The sequence below is a fragment of the Tachysurus vachellii genome, chromosome 3 (genome assembly GCF_030014155.1).
Source record: "Tachysurus vachellii isolate PV-2020 chromosome 3, HZAU_Pvac_v1, whole genome shotgun sequence".
Taxonomy (NCBI): Eukaryota; Metazoa; Chordata; class Actinopteri; order Siluriformes; family Bagridae; genus Tachysurus; species Tachysurus vachellii.
In genome coordinates this window covers 29,606,362-29,626,851 of record NC_083462.1, presented here as the reverse complement: position 1 = coordinate 29,626,851, position 20,490 = coordinate 29,606,362, and the positions used below count along the sequence as shown (strand labels likewise).

Sequence of the window (20,490 nt, the reverse complement as noted above, 5' to 3'; positions counted from 1 at the left end):
GGTTTTGTTTGTGCGTAAAAGAGGCAGGGCTCGATTTCCAGAAGGGGCTTGGAGGTGAGAGGGCTAGGACTGAACTGATCTTATATCAGATTGTTCAGTAAAGTAACTCGAACAGCTAACAGTAAAGCCGAATACGTGCTCCAGGAAGGCTGATCTTGGGTCAGTGGAAAAATAGGGGCGGGGCCTTGAATGGCATGAATATATTACCACTTATTATTGAAGCAGCACGTGTTAGGCTAAAATAAGCAAATCTACTGCACACTAAAACTGTACAGGGGAAATCGCTCCTTATTTCGCCAAATTGTGTTTTATTTGTAAATGATTGTACTGCAGTAATTACTGGTTATAATTAGGAACAAATTGTTATTGTAGCTATTCATTTCGGCTTGATTTCATTTAAAAAAAAAACTTATCAAGATAAATCGCTCTTTTTATTTAATTAATTATTAATTAATTATTTAGCAAATTTATTTCAGTGCATTAAACATCATTTGGGAGGGTTTTAGCTTTTCATATGAGCTATTTCTAACACCAATTCATTCATTCATTCATTTTCTACCGCTTATCCGAACTACCTCGGGTCACGGGGAGCCTGTGTCTATCTCAGGCGTCATCGGGCATCAAGGCAGGATACACCCTGGACGGAGTGCCAACCCATCGCAGGGCACACACACACACACTCTCATTCACTCACACAATCAGACACTAGGGACAATTTTCCAGAGATGCCAATCAACCTACCATGCATGTCTTTGGACCGGGGGAGGAAACCGGAGTACCCGGAGGAAACCCCCGAGGCACGGGGAGAACATGCAAACTCCACACACACAAGGCGGAGGCGGGAATCGAACCCCGACCCTGGAGGTTCTAACACCAATTGATTAATTAAAAGTCAGGTTAATAGCAGGTGTTTCTACAAAATAGATAAGTGACAAGACTTTTGTCAGGGACTGTAAAGATAGTCATGATCCTGTCTGTGTATGAGAGTGCATGCACCTGTATGGTGCCCTATGGGTCCTTGTAAAGAGGTAATAGGCTCAAATATTAGCCAAATGCTGTTTAAAATTATTTTATTGCTAATTTTCAGTCATACCAGCAGCTGCTTGTGGTCCTAAAACAGCTTTAAAGGGATAGTTCAGCCAAAAAGAAAAATTCTGTCATCATTTTCTCATCCTCATGTTGTTTTAAATCTGTATGAATTTCTTTAGTCTAATGAACTTCTTTTCCTCCGTGAAGAAGACCAGCCCTCTTGAAACGACCCAGCAGTTGGATACGTACCTGGGGTGCCCAGGAGACACAGTAGTGGTACTGAAGTCCCAGCTGTGTGCCAGCCATCACTTAAGCTTAATACGACACTCCCTGCCTCAGCAGCCTGTGAAAGACTGTTTAGTGTTGCAGGGCTGATCTTCAGGCCAAGAAGAGCATGCATTGGCTCAAAGAATTTTGAGAACCAGCTGCTTTTGTGGATGAACAAAGCCTATTAGTAACTCTTTGTCGCATGTTGTTTAAGTCCAATGTGTTTGTTTCAATAAAGGTTATTGATGACATGCCTCTGAAGTTTGACTTTTTGCACCATTACAATACTTATAGCCAACTGGTCGTATCTTCCGCTCCATGAAACACAGCTCAGTAGTACACATATATGGTTCTTTAATGTATTTGCATTGTAATAAAATGCATTCTTTTTCAAAGGGCATATACAGTATGCGGCTGAAACAGGTAGCCTAGTGAATCCCAAATTTTTCAACATTATCATATTAATATAACGTTATGGTCATTATGACCTTTAGAAATATGTTTTTTAAGGAGGTTTGGTAGTGCACAATAGGCCCCTGTGGCACAGCCTAAGCTTTTGTCCTTAATGGCATTTTTTCCTTGCATTACTTTTACTTTTATACTTTTAAAGTAGTTTTGAAACCAGTACTTTTACACTTTTACTTGAGTAAAAAGCTTGAGTTGATACTTCAACTTCTACAGAAGTATTTTTAAACCCTAGTATCTATACTTCTACCTGAGTAATGAGTGTGAATACTTTTGTCACCACTGCTTCTCTCAGTTGCTACAGAACTTTGTTTACCAAAACTGCCAGACACAGGAACAGTTTATTTCCCCAATCACCCTGATTAACAACTGACCATAATTATATTCCCTGTATCATATGTATAAGTACTGCATTATCAGAACTGTCAGTCATCACATCGTCCGTATACGTTACACACACTACTGCTTCTGCATATTGTACAAAAAGCATAATATTGCACAATAGTGTAACATGCACTCTTACACATTATGTACATATCTGATCTGTCATATATTCTGTATTCATATTTAATACTCATACTGTCTATTGTATCACATCATCTGTATTGTCTTGTCTTTTCTGCACTGTCTTGTATAGTCCAGGCTAAATGTATAGTTATTTATATCTGTACTTTTGAGAGTCACCAACATCTGGAAGCAAATTCCTTGTGTTAACAAACACACTTGGTCAAATAACCTGATTCTGCTTCTGAATTCATGCTTAAACAGGTCTCATAATCTGTTCGACCATCGTACCCTGTATGTATGTGTATGTGACAAATAAAATTTGATTTGATTTGATTTGATTCGACGTCATAGTGGGGGCGTGGCTAGGATTGATATCGTAGTGGGTGCGTCGCCAGAAAGATTCTAATTCTAATTCTGATTCCGATCATAGTAGCTCGTACCACCAGATGTCAGGATTGGATCAGTGTAGATATATATACTAATACACCGTCAAACTGCATCTAGTCATCACAGGACACAGTACCAGATAATATTCCCTAAGATTTGTCTCATTCACACACGATGTTTGTCTCATCATCACGTAATAATTGTCATCATCACCTTTGAATTTGAATCATAACATCTGAATCAGAACGTATTTGGTTAATGCGCATTCTAGGCAACGATCAGAGTGTTTGTCGACTCGCTGCTGCAGGATCCTGAGTTTTAACTTTTAACTTTAACTTTTTTTTTTACAAGGTAAGTTTCACGAGAGTTTTTGAGGTTTCACAACAGCGTGTAATATATGAATGAACTGTGACTAGTGCTGTGCTCATGTCCTGTCCCACACTTACACAGAGCTACAGGAGCACGAGGAGGAGGAGGAGGAGGAGCCTTTTCCAGGGGACAAGTAAAGTGAGGAGAAGGAGGAGATCCAGGTTTCTTAAATGTGGAGCTGAAGCTTCAGCACTTTTAAAGCACCCTCTGCGCTCTCTGCCTCTCCAAACATCCCTCAAACTTGTACATTAAAGTCGTCTTCGTCGGTTTTTATTTGAAAGGTACGCTTTTAGACACGTGTTCCCTTTTCAGGAAAAGTAAACAGGATTCCATAGACACGTCTTTTGGTTCTTTTTTTATGGGACTCGTAGGTTTGTGTATCGACTGAGATATACCTTATACACTATCTGTTGGATGCACTAGTACATCTAAGTACGAAAAAGTGATGGCATCCGAAACGAGAAACGGCGGCACATCGGCGTACAGCAACAATGGCACCAGCAAAACCAAGAGGATACTGTTGATCGTCATGGATATCATCTGCATGATTTTAGGTGAGTGTTGCAGACGCTGTATATAGATGCAGAGAGAGAAAGTGCGCGAGCGCGTATGGTAGCCTAGTGGTTAACGTGTTAGGATACTAATCTGAAGGTTGTGAGTTCGATCCCACGTCCATGAAGTTGCCAATTTTGGGCCCCTTAACCCTCAATTGCTCAGTTGTATTTAAAAAAAAAAAACAAAGAAATAATGTAAGTCGTTCTGTATAAAGGTGTCTGCCAAATGCTGGGAATGTAAATGAGAGAGTGCTTCATAAGGAGACAGCTTTATTGTATTATAGTCTATCATTCCCTGACAAAGACTTTAAACAAAACCACATGTTCTGCCTTTTGATATTCAAATATATATCCACAGTGAGATCCCTCATGCACCTTGCAAATCTCTCTCGACAGTCTCACACTTTTAATTCCTGACACTTGTGAAGGGTGTCGATGTGCATTGTTATCTCTTTAAACAGATGTAAGTGCCGTTATAAACAGTCTTATCACTGGGAATAGGGCTGGGCACACAATAGCACTGCTAGTTCAATATTTGCTTATTGTTAAATGTTGAATAATAACGGTTGTGTGATCATAAGAAGTATAACAGCAGCCGATTTGGTGCTAAAACGTTTTTCGCTGGGTTTTGTGAAGGGTTGTTTTCGCATCATTTTCTTCATGCATTTTCTTTACAATCTGCATTTTAAACACTACACTTAAAGTTATTGGGGTAATCAGCATGCATTAACACTTTTAAATCATAACAAAACAACAAAAAAAGAGGTTCTGTGTGAGTTTGTGAAGTCTGTCGAGCTGCCCAGTTTGCTCAGGATCAAACTCTTGGTTTGTTTTTCTCCCGTTATTCGTTTTGTCAAATGTTTGGAAGGAAGGATGCTCTTAAATCCCACACATGCTCCAGTTTTTTTGTTTGTTTCTCGTTCTGTGCAGCCTTCTTTTGTTTGCATTGACCTCAGACCAACACAATTCACCAGACACCTGCACTGTCTACATTCTGTTTACATAGTTTGAAGAATGTTCTTTCCATCCATTACTTATTGTCACTAAATTTAAAAAATGCATTAAAAAAATTGACCTACAAATATGCTTCATCTACCAGCTCGAGGGAATCTCATCCATTGTCAAGTAGGATTACAAATAATTTAGAAGAAATTGTAAATTGTTTAGTCTGGCAGCGTTTCAGGTCTGCTCAGCAAGTCTTTCTGAGGGTGTTGATGGCCGATTCACTCCATTATTCTTTGAGTGCCTGAAACCACCACAGTTCTGTAAGCAGTTCCCTGATGTCAGTCAGTGTTCAGGATTCCAGGACTAATACGAACCGCTGGAACCAAATTCCTTCTGTGTGTCAACACACTTGGCCAATATACCTGATTCTGATATTACCCCCAAATAGAACTATTGATTTTAATCTTTCTCAAATGTCAGCATTGCACATTTGCACATTGCAACAACTTTTAACAATTTTCATCTGCCAGTGGGATTGCAAGTATATTATTTTGCGAATGTTATGCAATTTTGGACTGCCCAACCTCATCCATCCAAATCCAGCATTATACAAATGTAAGTCAGTATTCAGAGCTCTGGGATTAGTAAAAAGGAGGCCAATGGTATACATTCTACAAATCCCTTTTCTTCAGCTGCCTTGCCTCTTTTCAAACCACTTACACTGCATCATATCTGCTTTTCTTCAGCGTGGAGAAAAACCAAGACCAAGTGTCCCTTTGGCCTTTTTGTTTGTGGAATCAGAATCAGGTTTATTGGCCAAGTCTGCTGACACACACAAGGAATTTGGTTGATGCACAAAACCCTGAGATATTTTGTTATAGTTGCTATAAGTCCAGGATATTAATACAACCATGAACACAACTGTGAGCATTAACCCCTCTAGTCCCTCCTCCTTTCTTCATTTCCTACTTGTAAGATAATGAAAACATTTACAGTGTTTGCTTTACATACTACTTCAAATAAGACTCTATGTGGTTTTAGTCGAACGCAAAATGCCATGAACAACATATGGAGTAAATCTCTCTGTTGAAACTGACTTCCTTCTCCAATTAAGGAATGGCAGTGGCATCGACTATGTGCATCAAAGCTGGATACAAACGAACATTCTCTTTGTGATGGTAAAGACAGGGTGGTTGCTCCCCTTTATGTTGTGGGGTGGAGGGTGTTGTGAAAGAGAGGAGACTCATTAAGATGGAGACTTGAGGCGGGGGGGATGCAAAGTTGTGGGCCGCTTGAAGAATGTCTGATTGAATGGGCTTTGTTCAGTGCAATGCTGGATGCTTGGGGTTCCATCTGTTTAATGCTGCCTTGCCTGAATCTCCAATTTACTCTCACTCTTTACAAAATGTTGTATACCTTTAGAAGTATAGATGTGGAGAGTCTAATAAAATCCTGACAACATGCCTGGTGGTGGATTGGAGCTTGCTGCCATTTATGATAAGAGTGAAGGTGAATCTGAAATGCGAGCAGTCAGACAGATCACTGGCTGGGAAGCTTTGCCTCCCACTGAGCTCCTCAGGAGAGAGTGAAGCTCAGGCTGGCCCAATTAGCATACAGTAGTGCACTAAAGCACCAGAAGTGCATGCTGGATGAACACTCCATATTGCTCCCTACCCCCAAGGGGGTCACAGTGGGGGGTGATACACATTCCGAGTCCATGCCACAGCCACTAATCAAGCTTTCACCCTCTTCTTCTTTATTTCCGTTGCTCTGTCAAAGCTGGTTAATTCCTTTTTACTCGGGAGGGCATGCTGTAATTGTCCGGCATTACCTTATATTGCTCGCGGCTATGTAAGTGTGCAACATTAGAACGCTTATCGACCTTCGATCCCCACTGCAACTTCCTTTGGGATATTTGTTATGGAGAGACTTGCATGTTGGCGGCCTTTCACAGGAAGCCGCCTTCTAAAAGCAGCCCTCACCTAAGCGCCACTGTGCTTCAATGACTTTCCTCAAGCACACAATGGAGCTGGGATGCCATTCAAGGCAGGATGGAGCCCATGCACGCTCTGTGCATTTTAAGATGGCTCACCAAAATACAACACACAATCAGCCAAATTTTACTCCAGGAAGCAGCAGGGAAAATATGGAAAACGTTGTCTAACCATTGGCTTGTTTATGTATAAACATGGAAGAGGTGTCTATCTGCAATCAGTGGTGACGAGCTACACCAGAACACCAGAAACACTTGGCATTTTCATTCACCTAGTTTGGGGCATGAATTAAAGTGAATTAAATAAGGTTTGGCCCTGTTGATTTTGCACGTTTATTAAACCTGTCTGAGGTGTGGCATTCTAACAAGGGGGCTATAGCAGGGAACGGAGTTATAGGGTGTTGACGAACCCATGGGAGATGGACTCATTTACTGTAGTATGCCTGTATTAACCTCTAGCTTCATGGAGTATCACACATAGCCACGTCTATAAATATTTTTCAAGATTTTTCAAATGCTTGGTCCTGGGTCAGCAAAGCCCTTACTCTTACTCTGACATCTGGTGTAATTTTTTGGCACAGGCATCTTTGAGCTTTGGCTCAAACTCAGGAAAGGGTGGGAAGAGGAAAAGGTCTTGCTCTTTTAGTTGCTCTGTTCTCTCTCTTTCTCTTTCTCTCTCTCCATCCTTTACTTTCACTCCTTGCCCTAGATGTGGCCAGCTGTGCTGTGAAACATAATCCCTCTCTTTTTCCAGACCATTTCCTCAAGCCGAAAGCCTCTCGCCCTCATTGACTGGGTCAAAATTGCAACTCGAAGTCTGATGCTGTATTCAGGAAGACCTGCTGAGTCCAAGACTAACGAAGTCCTCCTGCGCTAACGCTGCCTAACGTACACCACAGTCGGAGATTGCACTAATGTTACACTTCATAGTTAAACTGTTACACGTATGTTTGACAAGCAATCCATCTTAATTTTAGACAAGTCTTTTTTTTGCCAAGAGTTTCACCAGAAGTCAAGCCGAGAAAGCAAGAGACAAGAGCTATAGCCCTCTATGTATAGTTAGTTATATGTCTGTTATAGATGTTCAGACATGGTGCCAGGATGTTTGGTGTATTTACAGGCTATGCTGTACTGTATGTTTACAAATGGACTGTCAGATCGCATGGGCCAGGCGCCGGCTGAATGAGCAGTGCTGAGAGCTCGCTGACTCTAGTATGTACACGTCAGAACCCACTGTCCACTAGGGCAAGGCAAAAAGCTGTGATTGTGGTCGGGTGAGTGGGCTGGGAAGTGTGAAGGCCATAATTTAAGAATGAAAAAGAACAGCGTTGTTTGGAGAAAACATGAAAAAAGGAGTAGTTTCGTTCCAAGAAAGAAGCTGGAACACATTGAAGCCTCCAGCTGGTCATATTGTATGTCAGTGAGTTATTTTGAATGCCAGCATTTCAGTATCCTGTACATATCTATTCAGTTTATCAAAATGTGGCATGATCTGAAGCCCTTCTAATTTGTCATTTATACAGTAGTAGTCATTTATCATATAAAGTTCTTCAGGAGCTTAACTTGAATTTGAATTAGGGTTTTTTTTTAGTTATATTAGTTTCTGGATATATAACGATTCACTTGTTAATACTGATCCGAAATGTCAGTTGATTTAGATTCCGCAAGCGGAACGAAATGCTAGCGTACCGGTACGAAAAGGTTTTAAATGCTGACATCTCTGCAAGAGCATTCGCAGAAAAGTGCATGTAGACGGACTCGGATTAGGTGATGACAGAGATGGTTATGTGTGAGCAGTGTATGTGTGTGTTTTAGGATCAGTAGCGTCATTTAGTCTCCCTTCCGCACACACTTTATAAACCACACCAAATCAGAGTGACACCCACAAGCCACTAATGGGTCTGTCAAATGGTAGGGCTTAGTCTCAGTTTGTGACTGTAGCAGTGTTCGGTCTGTACATCTGTGGCTGGTTTCCAAAGTTGCCGGATAGGTGATACAGTCTGGGGTTTATTAGTAAAAAAACAGAGGGTCTGACGTAGCAATTAGACGCACATGATTGTGTCTGTGTGTGTGTGTGTGTGTGTGTGTGTGTGAGAGGTGATGTTATCAAATCCTATAACAGACATCAGGGAAGCAATGTAGTGATAACAAGCTTCTGGCTTTTGTTAAATCCTTTCAAGTGTCTGTTTTCTAGTGAGCCTGTGTTATCAGCCAACAGCTGTCCAACACCACATGCATTTCTCTCCTTTTACTGCCATCTAACTGTATTCAAGAACAACAGGAAATCCACTTAATCAGTCGTCGTGTTTAGGATATACTGTAAGAACCCCCTCCCAGCTTTGTTTGCAGTGTTTCCATGGAAACCCCAATAAATTGGTTATTTACGGAGATTTGTTGCGTTCTATTTTCTCTCATTGGCCGGGTTACAATCCTTTGTTTCAGGAATAGGAGGAACTGTGTGTGTTTGTGTTTGTTTGTGTGAGTGTGGGATAGCGGTATGGTTAAAGCGTTTGCTAGAAATAGTAACCCTAGTAAGTCGCTGCTTCACCATGTACAAAACAAATTTGGGAGCTTAGTTATAATTCCGGGGGGTTTTCAGGAATGTGATTTTGTGGAATCTGGGGTGTGTGTGTGTGTGTTTGTGTGTGTGTTTGGAAGTGTTTTGAAATGAGATTTCTGGAATCCCATGTGGGCATCTGTTAAACAAACCACATCTATGTCCCAAAGGCCAAGGACGACCTGACTCGCCCCCTCACCCTTTTCTCCCTTTCTGTCTTGGGTTAAAGTCTGGGTGTTCTGCATTCCTGTGTTTGCGTTCAGCCGTTCTGTGTCTAAAGGTCCATCACCTCAGGGTCAGTTACTGCATGTCAAAAGATGCCAGAATATAATAACAGTTAATTAACATGCTGTAATGCTTTAAGTCAACTTTGCAATTAAATACAGTGCGATTAAGCTGTTATCGAATTGAAACTGATGTGACAGCAAATGAATTGGCTGTCAACAAAACCACTAACTCACACGTATTACTGTTACGTTTACCAGTAACGAATTGAAACAGATGTAAGAAGGAAAAAGTCAAAGTTTTGTATTCCTTCTCCATTTATAGTGAATTCCAAAAAAACGTAAGACTCAGGAATTTTGGCTTCTTAGATACAGTCTCACGCACGGATTCATGGAATTAACCTGAAACGCTCTCTCAGACCAGACCCACATGTTAACACACTCCGATCCAGACATGCACACACATTTTCATGCCACAGATCTAAACTGGGTCTAAATGTAGCTTAAGTTGTCTGAATAACATGAGTGTAGAATTGCTATGTATAGGCACGGGTACAATTTTCTGACCATAGCAGACACTTACTGTGTCTTGTGTAGTTGTACATGGGATTTGTGCAGACACTGAGATGTTAGACTGTGGGTTTTTGGTTTCGAATCACATTATTACGCTGAACATTTTTAGACAGATTTGGATAATATTAAGCAACCGTTTATCTCATGTATTTATGGGAATTATTTAGCTGAAGGGACTAGAAGCTTAACTCTGTTTGATGCGATGCGCTGATGTGTTTACATACGATCAGCTCTGGTATAAATTCAGTAGACAGGTTTATTACTACATACGTCTCCGTGTCGATTGATTATGAACACACAAGTCTCAGATTTGACTCAGAAGCATCAGAAAGCTTTGTACACTGTTGTAGCTAGACAGCAAACTGAGGTAGAACTTCACAACGAATCATATTAGGGCTTTTTTAGCAGCACGATTTAAAAGTGCTCGTCTCTTATTGTGACATGTTTAGGGTATACTACGAGCCTCCTTATTTACTTTAAGGAAAGCAGTAAGGAGTAAATGATATTTATGCACACTGACGTCCCCTCTTGGGTAAACACGTCTGTGCCTGGTGTATGGGGAATAAGCACCACGCGTAGTGGGTGGGATGAGGATCAAAAAGGTAAAATAACAGAGCAGCTTAAGTGCAAAGCAATGTCAAAATGCACAGCGCTATGATTTCCCCTAAACACGGACAATTTCTAAATATAGATCAGTGTCTAAATATAGACGAATTGGATTTGATGTGCTTCCAGAAATCAAACATAGTCATACACGTCCACATCCATACACCCCGTATCAGCGACGCAGCACTGGGTGATGTGTGTGTGTGCAAAGGCCATTGACCAGGCGTCGATATTCTGTAAGTAGAAATTGCTGCGTGTAAGCACGTTTTTCACTCCACAGCGAATCCGGCGTACAGAGGCACTGAGAATGCTGAGTTTAGCAACTTGCACAGACAATGCAGAGTGGCTTTTAGTGTTTGTGTGACAGAGACAGTTAGAGGCAGAGGCATGGTAGCTCTTAATATGGTAGCTCTTAAGCATAGTACAGATTTTATATATATAAGCTATATAGTATATACACAGTTATCTGTGTAATTCGTCTGAAAGATCGAACAACAACTTTATTAACTTACTTAGAGGTCTAATTATTGTATTAGCGTGAGGTTAATTCAAACAGTACACACAGTTACTTATTAATAGGTCATTTGGTATTTAGTGCGTGATTAAAAATACAAAATAATGACATTTCAGACTGGATTAGAATCACAGTTCATTTATAGGCTTAATTGCTATTAATTATGCAGTCTAGATTAACTCTATTTATATTGTACATTTATTTATTATATTGAGGGTGTTTCAGTCAGCAACATTCTTACAGGTATAGGGCTCGTGTGTGTGTATAGAGAGGAGGTGTAGCAGGGAGGCCACACATATTGGAGTTCACTGTTCTCAGGACAGGGGAGAGATAGATCATGGATTTGAGTTTGTAGCGATGGTGCACTAGCCATGCGTGTGTGTGTGTGTGTGTGTGTGTGTGTGTGTGTTTTGGAAATTCCGTACCAGCTTGAAATGCACCTCTGACTGCTGAAGAATGCCACACAGTGCAGCCTAATACCAGGGAGCAAGTGCAGCAGTGTATTTATAAAGCACACGGCTATAAAGGCACACACAGACACATGCAGCTCTAAATATACAGACACAAGCGATGGATGGAAAAAAGTCCCCTTTCACACCCTGTTCTATCCCTGATGCCCCCCTCTCTCTCTCTCTTTCACACACACACCCTCCCCTTAGAAATTAATGAACTTTTCCTTTAGAGTTACCCTTGTTCTCAACATCTCTCTCTCTCTCTCTCTCTCTCTCTCTCTCTCTCTCTCTCTCTCTCTCTTTCACACACACACACACCCTCCCCTTAGAAATTAATGAACTTTTCCTTTAGAGTTACCCTTGTTCTCAACATCTCTCTCTCTCTCTCTCTCTCTCTCTCTCTCTCTCTCTCTCTCTCTCTCTGTCTCTCTCTCTTTCACACACACATGCACACACATGCACACACACACAAGCACGCACACACACGCACACACACACACACCCTCCCCTGAGTAATTAATGAACTTTTCCTCTAGAGTTACCCTTGTTCTCAACATCTCTCTCTCTCTCTCTCTCACTCTCTCTCTCTCTCTCTCTCTCTCTCTCTCACTCTCTCTCTCACTTCTCTGGCACAAGCGGATGAGGTCTGGCAGAACTCCACTCATTCTCCGCAGGGCTATTCCCACAGCGTTCTGTATTCTCTCACTCATTCATTCAAAAGCCTCCACACGCCACCCCTCTCTGGGATTTCGGCCTGGGATCCGACCCTTGAACCCTGGGCCTCTGCTCCAAACGATGGTCGTTGACAAACCAATCAGCAGAGCCGAAACCTAAATTCAACACAATCCCCGTCTCTGTGTGGAATACTGATGCCCCTGTGAGGCTAAAATACTGAGCTAAAGGGCTTATATGTGATGTCAGCTATGCCAGTTAGCAATTAGCTTACTGTTCTATGTGCCCTGTTTAATAACAGTACATTTGGATACTTTAATGGATCATTTTAATGCTCTCTGTATAAACAAAAAAAAGCCAGAAAACGTCATTTGCATCAAAGTTTACACCATACTACATGAGGTCAAAATGTACTGCTATATTATTTTAAATGCGTCATTTAATATCTGGGATGACAAACGCGCTACAAACTGGCTGACTTATCAGTTTGACACACTTCCTGTACTCACACAGCACCAGGATATTAGCAGGATGATGGTATAGGTGTTACAGGAACTGGCAGGAACAGATTTCTCCATATCAAGTTGTGCGTAAGTGCACACAGCCCTAAGGCATCGAACAGTTATGTGAGGAGGTGTAAGCGTCAATCTTTTTTTTTTTTCCTGGCACAAGCTAGCATAGCAGGTTATAATTACAGTACACTGCTGATCTTTAAATAATGGGCGTGTCACTGGTTGTTTATTATTCTGTCAACAAGTCTATTTAAAAGGGAATCTAGTAGCACGCAGGCAGTTTTATCTACTTTCACTAGCACATCGCGAGCAGCTAACGTCACCTCGTAGATAGGAGTCACTAGTGAGTTTAATCTTAGCATTGTGTCATTCATCTTAATATCTCAGATCATTTTTGTAGGAAATATTACGTCATTTTAGCCAGATAATCTGCCATTTTTTACATTTAAGTCGTGCTGTAAGTCTTTATAAAATATCTTAAGCACAAGAGCTACAAAGGCACAGACACTTAGATGGCTCTTATCTTTCATGTCATGGTCACTTGCTTGTTCCAAGGTCATGACAAGCAATATCTTGTGCACTTGTGTTAAATTTTTCCTCATCTTATCTTCTTCAGCGTTTCGAGCTGACTTTTACTCAGCGTTCTGTCTGGCGTCGTGACCTATGCCCTTCTGCTGATCTATCATAATACTGTCAGTGATGGTGTTGTGGGTTTAAGAGAACCTCTGACCCAAATGTGTGTATCCACATATGAGCGTATGTGGGTGCTGTTGATAGACTCCCCAGCCAAAGGCTTTGACCTTTGTACTCATCTCTTTCCCCAATCTTTCTCTGTGTGGGTGTGGGTGTTTTCATTGTGGCATGTCACAGCACATAGAAACGATTTCCTCAGCATGTCTCCTTACAATGCCTCACTGGCTTTCCCAAGATGCACTTGTCATCTAATAATGATTGATCTCGTTATGATGCTAATTTGACTATTCAGCATCTGAGTGCACAGTGTTAAAGAGGTGAAATGCTGACAGTTTTGGTCAAACTTGTCAGTCCTTGACGGGCCACATTCACACACTCATTCAGTCAATTTAGTGAAGACCAGCACTGGATATCTACCAGCATGTTCTGGCAAGAAAGGAGGAAGAGAACATGTAAAACTCCACGCAGACAATAACTCAAGATCCTGAGATTATAAAGCTGTGAAGTGATGGCGCACCATTGTGCCAGATCATCATATATGATAAACATGACTAACCAAGCAGTTTGGAGATTTCCATGTCATGTAAATAACATGGGAAATAACTGTGGATGAAACAGAGGCGTTCCTAGTTATACACACAGACAACCTGATGAAAACAAAATGATGAGTTTTGGCTAGACGACTAAACTATAACCTCGTCTCCATTAACGTCATAGGTGTTGCTGCATGCTGGTGCCAAAAAACACAAGCACAGTTCCTTGATTTTCCTGAATCTGATGGTTATCAGATGTTCAGCATGCACACACACACACACACACACACAGGGACACACACACAGGGACACACAGGGACACGGACACACACACACGTACACACACACACGGACACACACACACACATGGGCACACACTCACAGACACACAAACACGGACACACACACACGTGCACACACACGGATACACACACACACAGGGACACACACACAGGGACACACACGGACACACAGGGACACGGACACACACACACGTACACACACACGGACACACACACATGGGCACACACTCACAGACACACAAACACGGACACACACACACACACACGTGCACACACACGGATACACACACACACGGGCACACACACACGGACACACGCGCACATACACACACGGACACACACACACACACAGGCACACACACACGGACACACACACACGCACTCACACACACACGGACACACACACACACACATGGGCACACACTCACAGACACACAAACACGGACACACACACACGTGCACACACACGGATACACACACACACACAGGGACACACACACAGGGACACACACGGACACACAGGGACACGGACACACACACACGTACACACACACGGACACACACACATGGGCACACACTCACAGACACACAAACACGGACACACACACACACACACGTGCACACACACGGATACACACACACACACGGGCACACACACACGGACACACGCGCACATACACACACGGACACACACACACACACAGGCACACACACACGGACACACACACACGCACTCACACACACACGGACACACACACACTCAAACATGACTGTTTATACAAGTAATGAGTGCAGGGAAGCTATTTGTTGGCACAGCCTTATCAGATATGATGCTTTGGAGGATTTGTAGTTTCATACAACTTGTCCTAATAATTCTCAGTTTAGACTTGCAATATGAGGGACAAGTTGTATGAAACTACAAATCCTCCAAAGCATCATATCTGATAAGGCTGTGCCAACAAATAGCTTCCCTGCACTCATTACTTGTATAAACAGTCATGTTTGACCCGGACTTGACATTATGTGCCATCTTGAGCTTCAGGCGACCCGTGACTCCTGCTCTCGCCAGCTCTCTGTTTCTGCTGCGGGAAACTGCTGCCTGCATCTGATAACCCAAATAGGAAAATTCCCTTTAAAAAATTCTTCTCACTGCCACCCAGTTTTTCATTGCTCTTGTGTTCTGGTGTGCGGTATTGTATATGTTTATCTTACATAGTTTGCCTTTCTCAAGATGAAACCTTAGCGCATTTTGGCTCCAGATGAATTTCATTAGGCTCTAACCGAGCGATCCGTCTGTGGAGGCTCGTTGGTCGAAGTGTTTGTTTATAGCAAGTAAATCTGGGGGCTCCTGGTATATCGCTCTTTGTCTTCTCAGGTTCTCTTATGACACACAACCTGATGTTTTTTTTTATTTTTAATTTGTTAAAATTAGATCAATGTCAAATGTTGTCTGATTCTCAGGGGTTGTTCAAAAGTCAAATGTTTAAATCAAGGCATATTGTAAAGCGGTTCTGTTTTTCTCTGAAGAAAAAAAAAACTCCATTGGTTCTCTACTGGCCTTTAAACCAAACCAAGCAAACTTCTAGATTACTAAATGAAACCTTTGCTTTCTACTAATGAAGGGAAGCACATTGTTTGAGTGACTGTCTATTCAGTATGCTCTCTCTCTCTCTCCTTAAAGCAAAACGTCCTTAATCTATCACACAGGTCACTCGTGTTTGTTTAAGAGAACCACAGATAGAGAAGGATAGAGAGACATTAAGGCAAAGCAGCATGAGTCTATTATTTATGGCTCTGTTTCATTTGAAGTCGTACAGCTTCTGTCCCGTGACGCAAGTGAGCCCAGGCATAAGAAGCGAATTAGGGTTAGGGCAAGAGAATAGGAATCGTGTGTGTGTGTGTGTGTGTGTGTGTGTGTGTGTGTTTGATGGGGAGGGACAGAATATCCACATACCAGCCATCTCTCATGGTGATGGCATGATGGGTTGAACAATTCCTGCCTGGCATAGTGTGGCTGGCAGTGCAGCCATATACAGAGAGCCTTTCAGGAACGTTTGGTGGAGAGGCACACATACACAAACACACACTCACACTCTTTTCAAGGCTATTTAGGCTTTGTATTTGCTACTCTGCATTCTCCCATGTTGCTGTTGGGCTTATTTTTAAGGCTCAGTAAGGGGTCAGTGCTCTGCCATTGGAGTTCCCACATGCAATAATGCTATGATTGCTTTTCTCTATCTATCTTTCACTCACTCCAAAGCTCGCTCTTTGGTTGACAACGGAACTGTTTTTTCATTCTCTCTCTCTCTCTCTCTCATGCTCATTTGCATCATAATTTGAGCGTGCACAGACCCACAACAATGTGATGGAAATTTCAAGCTGAAATTTCTCTATTAGCCAAGAACTCTGTAGATGGAAACGCAGACACAAACGTCCACGTGCATCTTCATAACCCGCCTCTGATCGATCGCAGGCCGTTTTTACAAGTCGATTTAACGCAGATGTGGGAAGAATCCAGACGTGTTTATGAAGTATCCGTACCGGTGGGTGTTTCCCCGGTGCACAGACTGTTCCCATGAAGTCTTTCCAAGTCTGCAAACTCGCCGACCCTCACCAGTGGTTCACCTTCCTAAATGTGATTCCTTACGACTGCACACACTTTGTTTACGCAGGTGAAGCCTGTGACTGAAGCCTGTGACTGAAGCAAGAAAAAGTTCAGCCGTGTTGTGGTGATACGGAATATATTGAATACCAGCTCGTGCCTATGAATTATTCCAGTACTGGGATTTAAGAACTTCTGACTGTCATTTTGCGTTAGGGTTTGGAAAAGTGCTGCTGCTGTTGCATGCCTTTTTGACCTCATGGTTTTTCTTGCCAAAAGGAGTTCAAACCTGACTTTCAAAGTACTTCCAAATGAAAGTTGGCCGTTACTCATTGACTTGTGTGTTTCACCTCTTTTCTCTAACCACATAAACCTAGAGCTCTTCCTTATCCCGCTGTTTCTTGCCATCCCAAAGACCGTTCCAGAGATTTGGGTGGCCAGTGTAAGCTTAGCCCTGTTTTTCTTGTTATTCACACATTTTACGACCTTTCATAAAAGCCGTCTTAAGAGCTCTCGCTACATGTTTTGAACCGCTTGCATTTTCTTTGCTTTGATTTGGAAATCTAGGTTTATTTTCTCTGCGTGACAGATGACGTGTTTTACTAGAGATGTGACATTTTAACAATGTTAATGAGCAAGCCATTTTGGGCTCTGCTTCCAGACTGGCATTTTTTTCCCCTTTCTTCCAAATAACACAGTGGGCTGCGAACTCTGCACTTCTTAAGTGGACCTAATAGATTTTGGTATTTATTGGGAAAGTATGGTAAACCTCTGTGGTATGGATTTGTGGTAGAAGTGAACAGCTTCGGATATATATCGTCGCTGTCGGGCAGAAACCTTGTATGTCCAAATTTGGTCAATTTCATATTTTTTCACATATCGATGCTATGGGTCAGTCCCCACATGGGTCTGTTATTTTTACAAGTTATTAACCAATCTTGAACCAGTCTTGAAAATAGCTTGAGCGCTAATCTCAACGTGACCGCAGTCTTTATTGAACACTGCTGGCAGCAGCGACGTCTGTGTCCGTACCGTTCTTATCAATGACAGCATAATCTCGTATCTCCCTGCTCACAAGTCATAAAGCTTGTATCTCCGATAAAACGTGGCTTTGGGAAAATGTCGTGTTAATGTTGGTACACAACAGTATATGATAGCAATATAAGGTATAATAACAACTTTAACGATACAATGTTTAATAACTCAAAAAAATACAGCGTTTTTTTAATTTCCTGAAAAATAATGGTTTTGGAGATACGAGGATTCTGCCTGACAGCAACGATATACAATAACACATAAATACACACATCAAATATGAGCTAAGCTAGCTAAGCATTTCTGTATAATTTCATAATAAACCAATCATTAAATCAATCACAATGTGATTAGCTTAGACACGTCTTTACAAACCTAATTTATAGGTCCTCTGAAATCTTTAAAATAATCCAGTAAAATAAAAAACAATAAAAAACACCAGATTTTTTTTTTATTTGGATTAAATCTGATCTAACCTTTAAAAAGAAGAAATGAAAACTAATTACTAAGAGAGAAAATTAGAGAGAACTAATTAGAGAGAAAAGCTGTCTATTAAACCGTTAAAACATCCCTCAGAGGAACAAACAGGGAACAGCACAGTGTTGTATATTCACGTTTGCTGAAGCACTCTCTCAAGTTTAGTGTATTTAAGGGATTTTAAGTAATGCTATTTAGAACGCATTGTCTTCAGCTTTAAACTCTGCTTTGGCTTTCACAATATGCTAAACTGGTACTGCTACTATTGTGCTTTTTTTAAATGACTATGCTAACTGAGAATGTGTATTGTTTGAATGTTAGTATACAGCATACAGTATTTTTGTGTTAAGTTAGTAGATAAGAAGTGCTTAGGCACCCTTTTGAGTCAACGAGAAACTCTGCAGGATGACTGTGAAATATACTGTGTCCTTATATATATATATATATATATATATATATATATATATATATATATATATATATATATATATATATATATATGTGTGTGTGTGTGTGTGTTTGTGTGTATATATATATACGTATATATATATTTTATATATATATAAAATAAAATACATTATCCTGTTTAATACTCTGAATAATACAGGTGAGATTGTATATTAAATAAATAAATAGAGTTAAATGTATGTAATTACGAGCAGCACAGCATCTCAGGTAAGTCTGTGTGTGACGACATGTGTATGTTCTGCGCAGTCATGCTGCCCTCCATGGTGCTACACAAGTCTTCAATACAGCCGTACCAGCGCGGCTTCTACTGCACGGACGACAGCATCCGATACGCCTTTAAGAACAGCACTGTACCATCTTCCGTGCTGATGGCTGTGGGCATCCTCCTGCCCCTCGCCAGCGTAAGTGCCCCTGATGGGGGCATCAGACTCGGGGCATGGTGCTGGGCAAGACTGGGGGAAAGCATGGGAGACTGAGGCCTCTAAAAGAGTGATAAATATATAAAGATTCCCAGGCATACTGTGTAGTATAGAAGGTGAAATAGAACCCTGTAGAACTCTAGGTCTAGAAATATTATTATTTTTTTAATAATAAAATAGAAATGATTTGCATAAGAGAAGAAAACATATAGCAATGTGGTGAACCCAATCCTCTTTTAATGGCCAGTCCTCCATGTCAGAAGCTCTCCACCTTTCTTGTGTATCGCATAATTTTTGGCTGCTGTGCGTGCTGTGCTGTGCCACTTCGCCTCCTGTGCGTGTGTCTTTCTGTTTGTCTGTAACTAACTTGAAGCATCTCTCTCTTTCCCTCTCTCTCTTTTTCTCTCTTCCTCTCTCTCTCCCTCTCTCTCTCTCTCTCTCTCTCTCTCTCACTCTCTCTCTCACTCTCTCTCACTCTCTCTCTCACTCTCACTCTCTCTGTCTCTCTCTCTCTCTCTCTCTCTCTCTCTCTCTCTCTCTCTCTCTCTCTCTCTCTCTCTCTTTCTCTCTTGCTATAGCTGCCCTGCCTTTCCTGTTAATTGAAACTAGCGTGATCGAGCCGTATCAACGCGGGTTTTACTGCAGTGACCAGTCCATCCGGTATCCTTATAAAAATGGAGAAACCATAAGCGATGCCGTGCTCGGTCTCGCTGGCATTGTTAGTGCCATCGTCTCTGTAAGTGCTCTCTTATATCCTCTTAGATATCATACTTCACCCCACTCCTTTAGGCATAGACCTTCACATCCCACCCACCCCCCTCCAATTAACCTCAGTGAAACAAGTCGGGTATGAGATCTACCCGAAATAACCATTGGCTTAATTAACATAGTAGGTAAACATAAAACTCCACCAGAACTAAACCATTCATATCCATCTTACAAAGAGAACCTACAACTAACTAAATATGACAGAGAACTCATCATGTTCAGGGGTTGCTTTTGGGCTTCTGTTCTTTTTCTTCTGCCATTGCTGTCTTTTTTCTGTGATTGCCACTTCGATTGATCCTTTATTATGATTTTTTTCAGATATATATATATATAATGTAATGTTTATTGTGAATCATTTTTTTTGGAAGCACAAGGAAACAAAAGCAGATCAGGATCAGGATCAGTAGATTCCCCTAATAATGGATATAAATAGCTATATAAATAGTGAGAGATATCAAACCACCTTTAACCTAAAGCGGTATTAGGCAAACGTTTATTTCTGCTGTGTACTTTCTATTTAGGAGATCAGATCTAAGCCTGCTGATATGCATAACTCTGCAGCTGGTG

The 20,490-nt window shown here is 41.4% G+C and overlaps 1 protein-coding gene across 2 annotated transcripts in view; it reads left to right on the top strand.

The window, feature by feature from the left end:
* Positions 1-3,178: 3,178 nt before the first annotated feature.
* The window catches only part of plpp3 (phospholipid phosphatase 3), a 34,008-nt gene continuing 16,696 nt past the window's right edge, over positions 3,179-20,490 (top strand). The window contains exons 1-2 of one of the 2 annotated variants that reach the window (XM_060866664.1): positions 3,179-3,578; positions 19,734-19,891. In XM_060866664.1, the coding sequence (XP_060722647.1) occupies positions 3,470-3,578; positions 19,734-19,891 (267 nt within the window). In that variant the 5' untranslated portion in view covers positions 3,179-3,469. Of the gene's footprint in view, positions 3,579-18,982; positions 19,138-19,733; positions 19,892-20,490 lie in introns of both variants that reach the window. The other variant, XM_060866665.1, reaches the window with a different exon arrangement.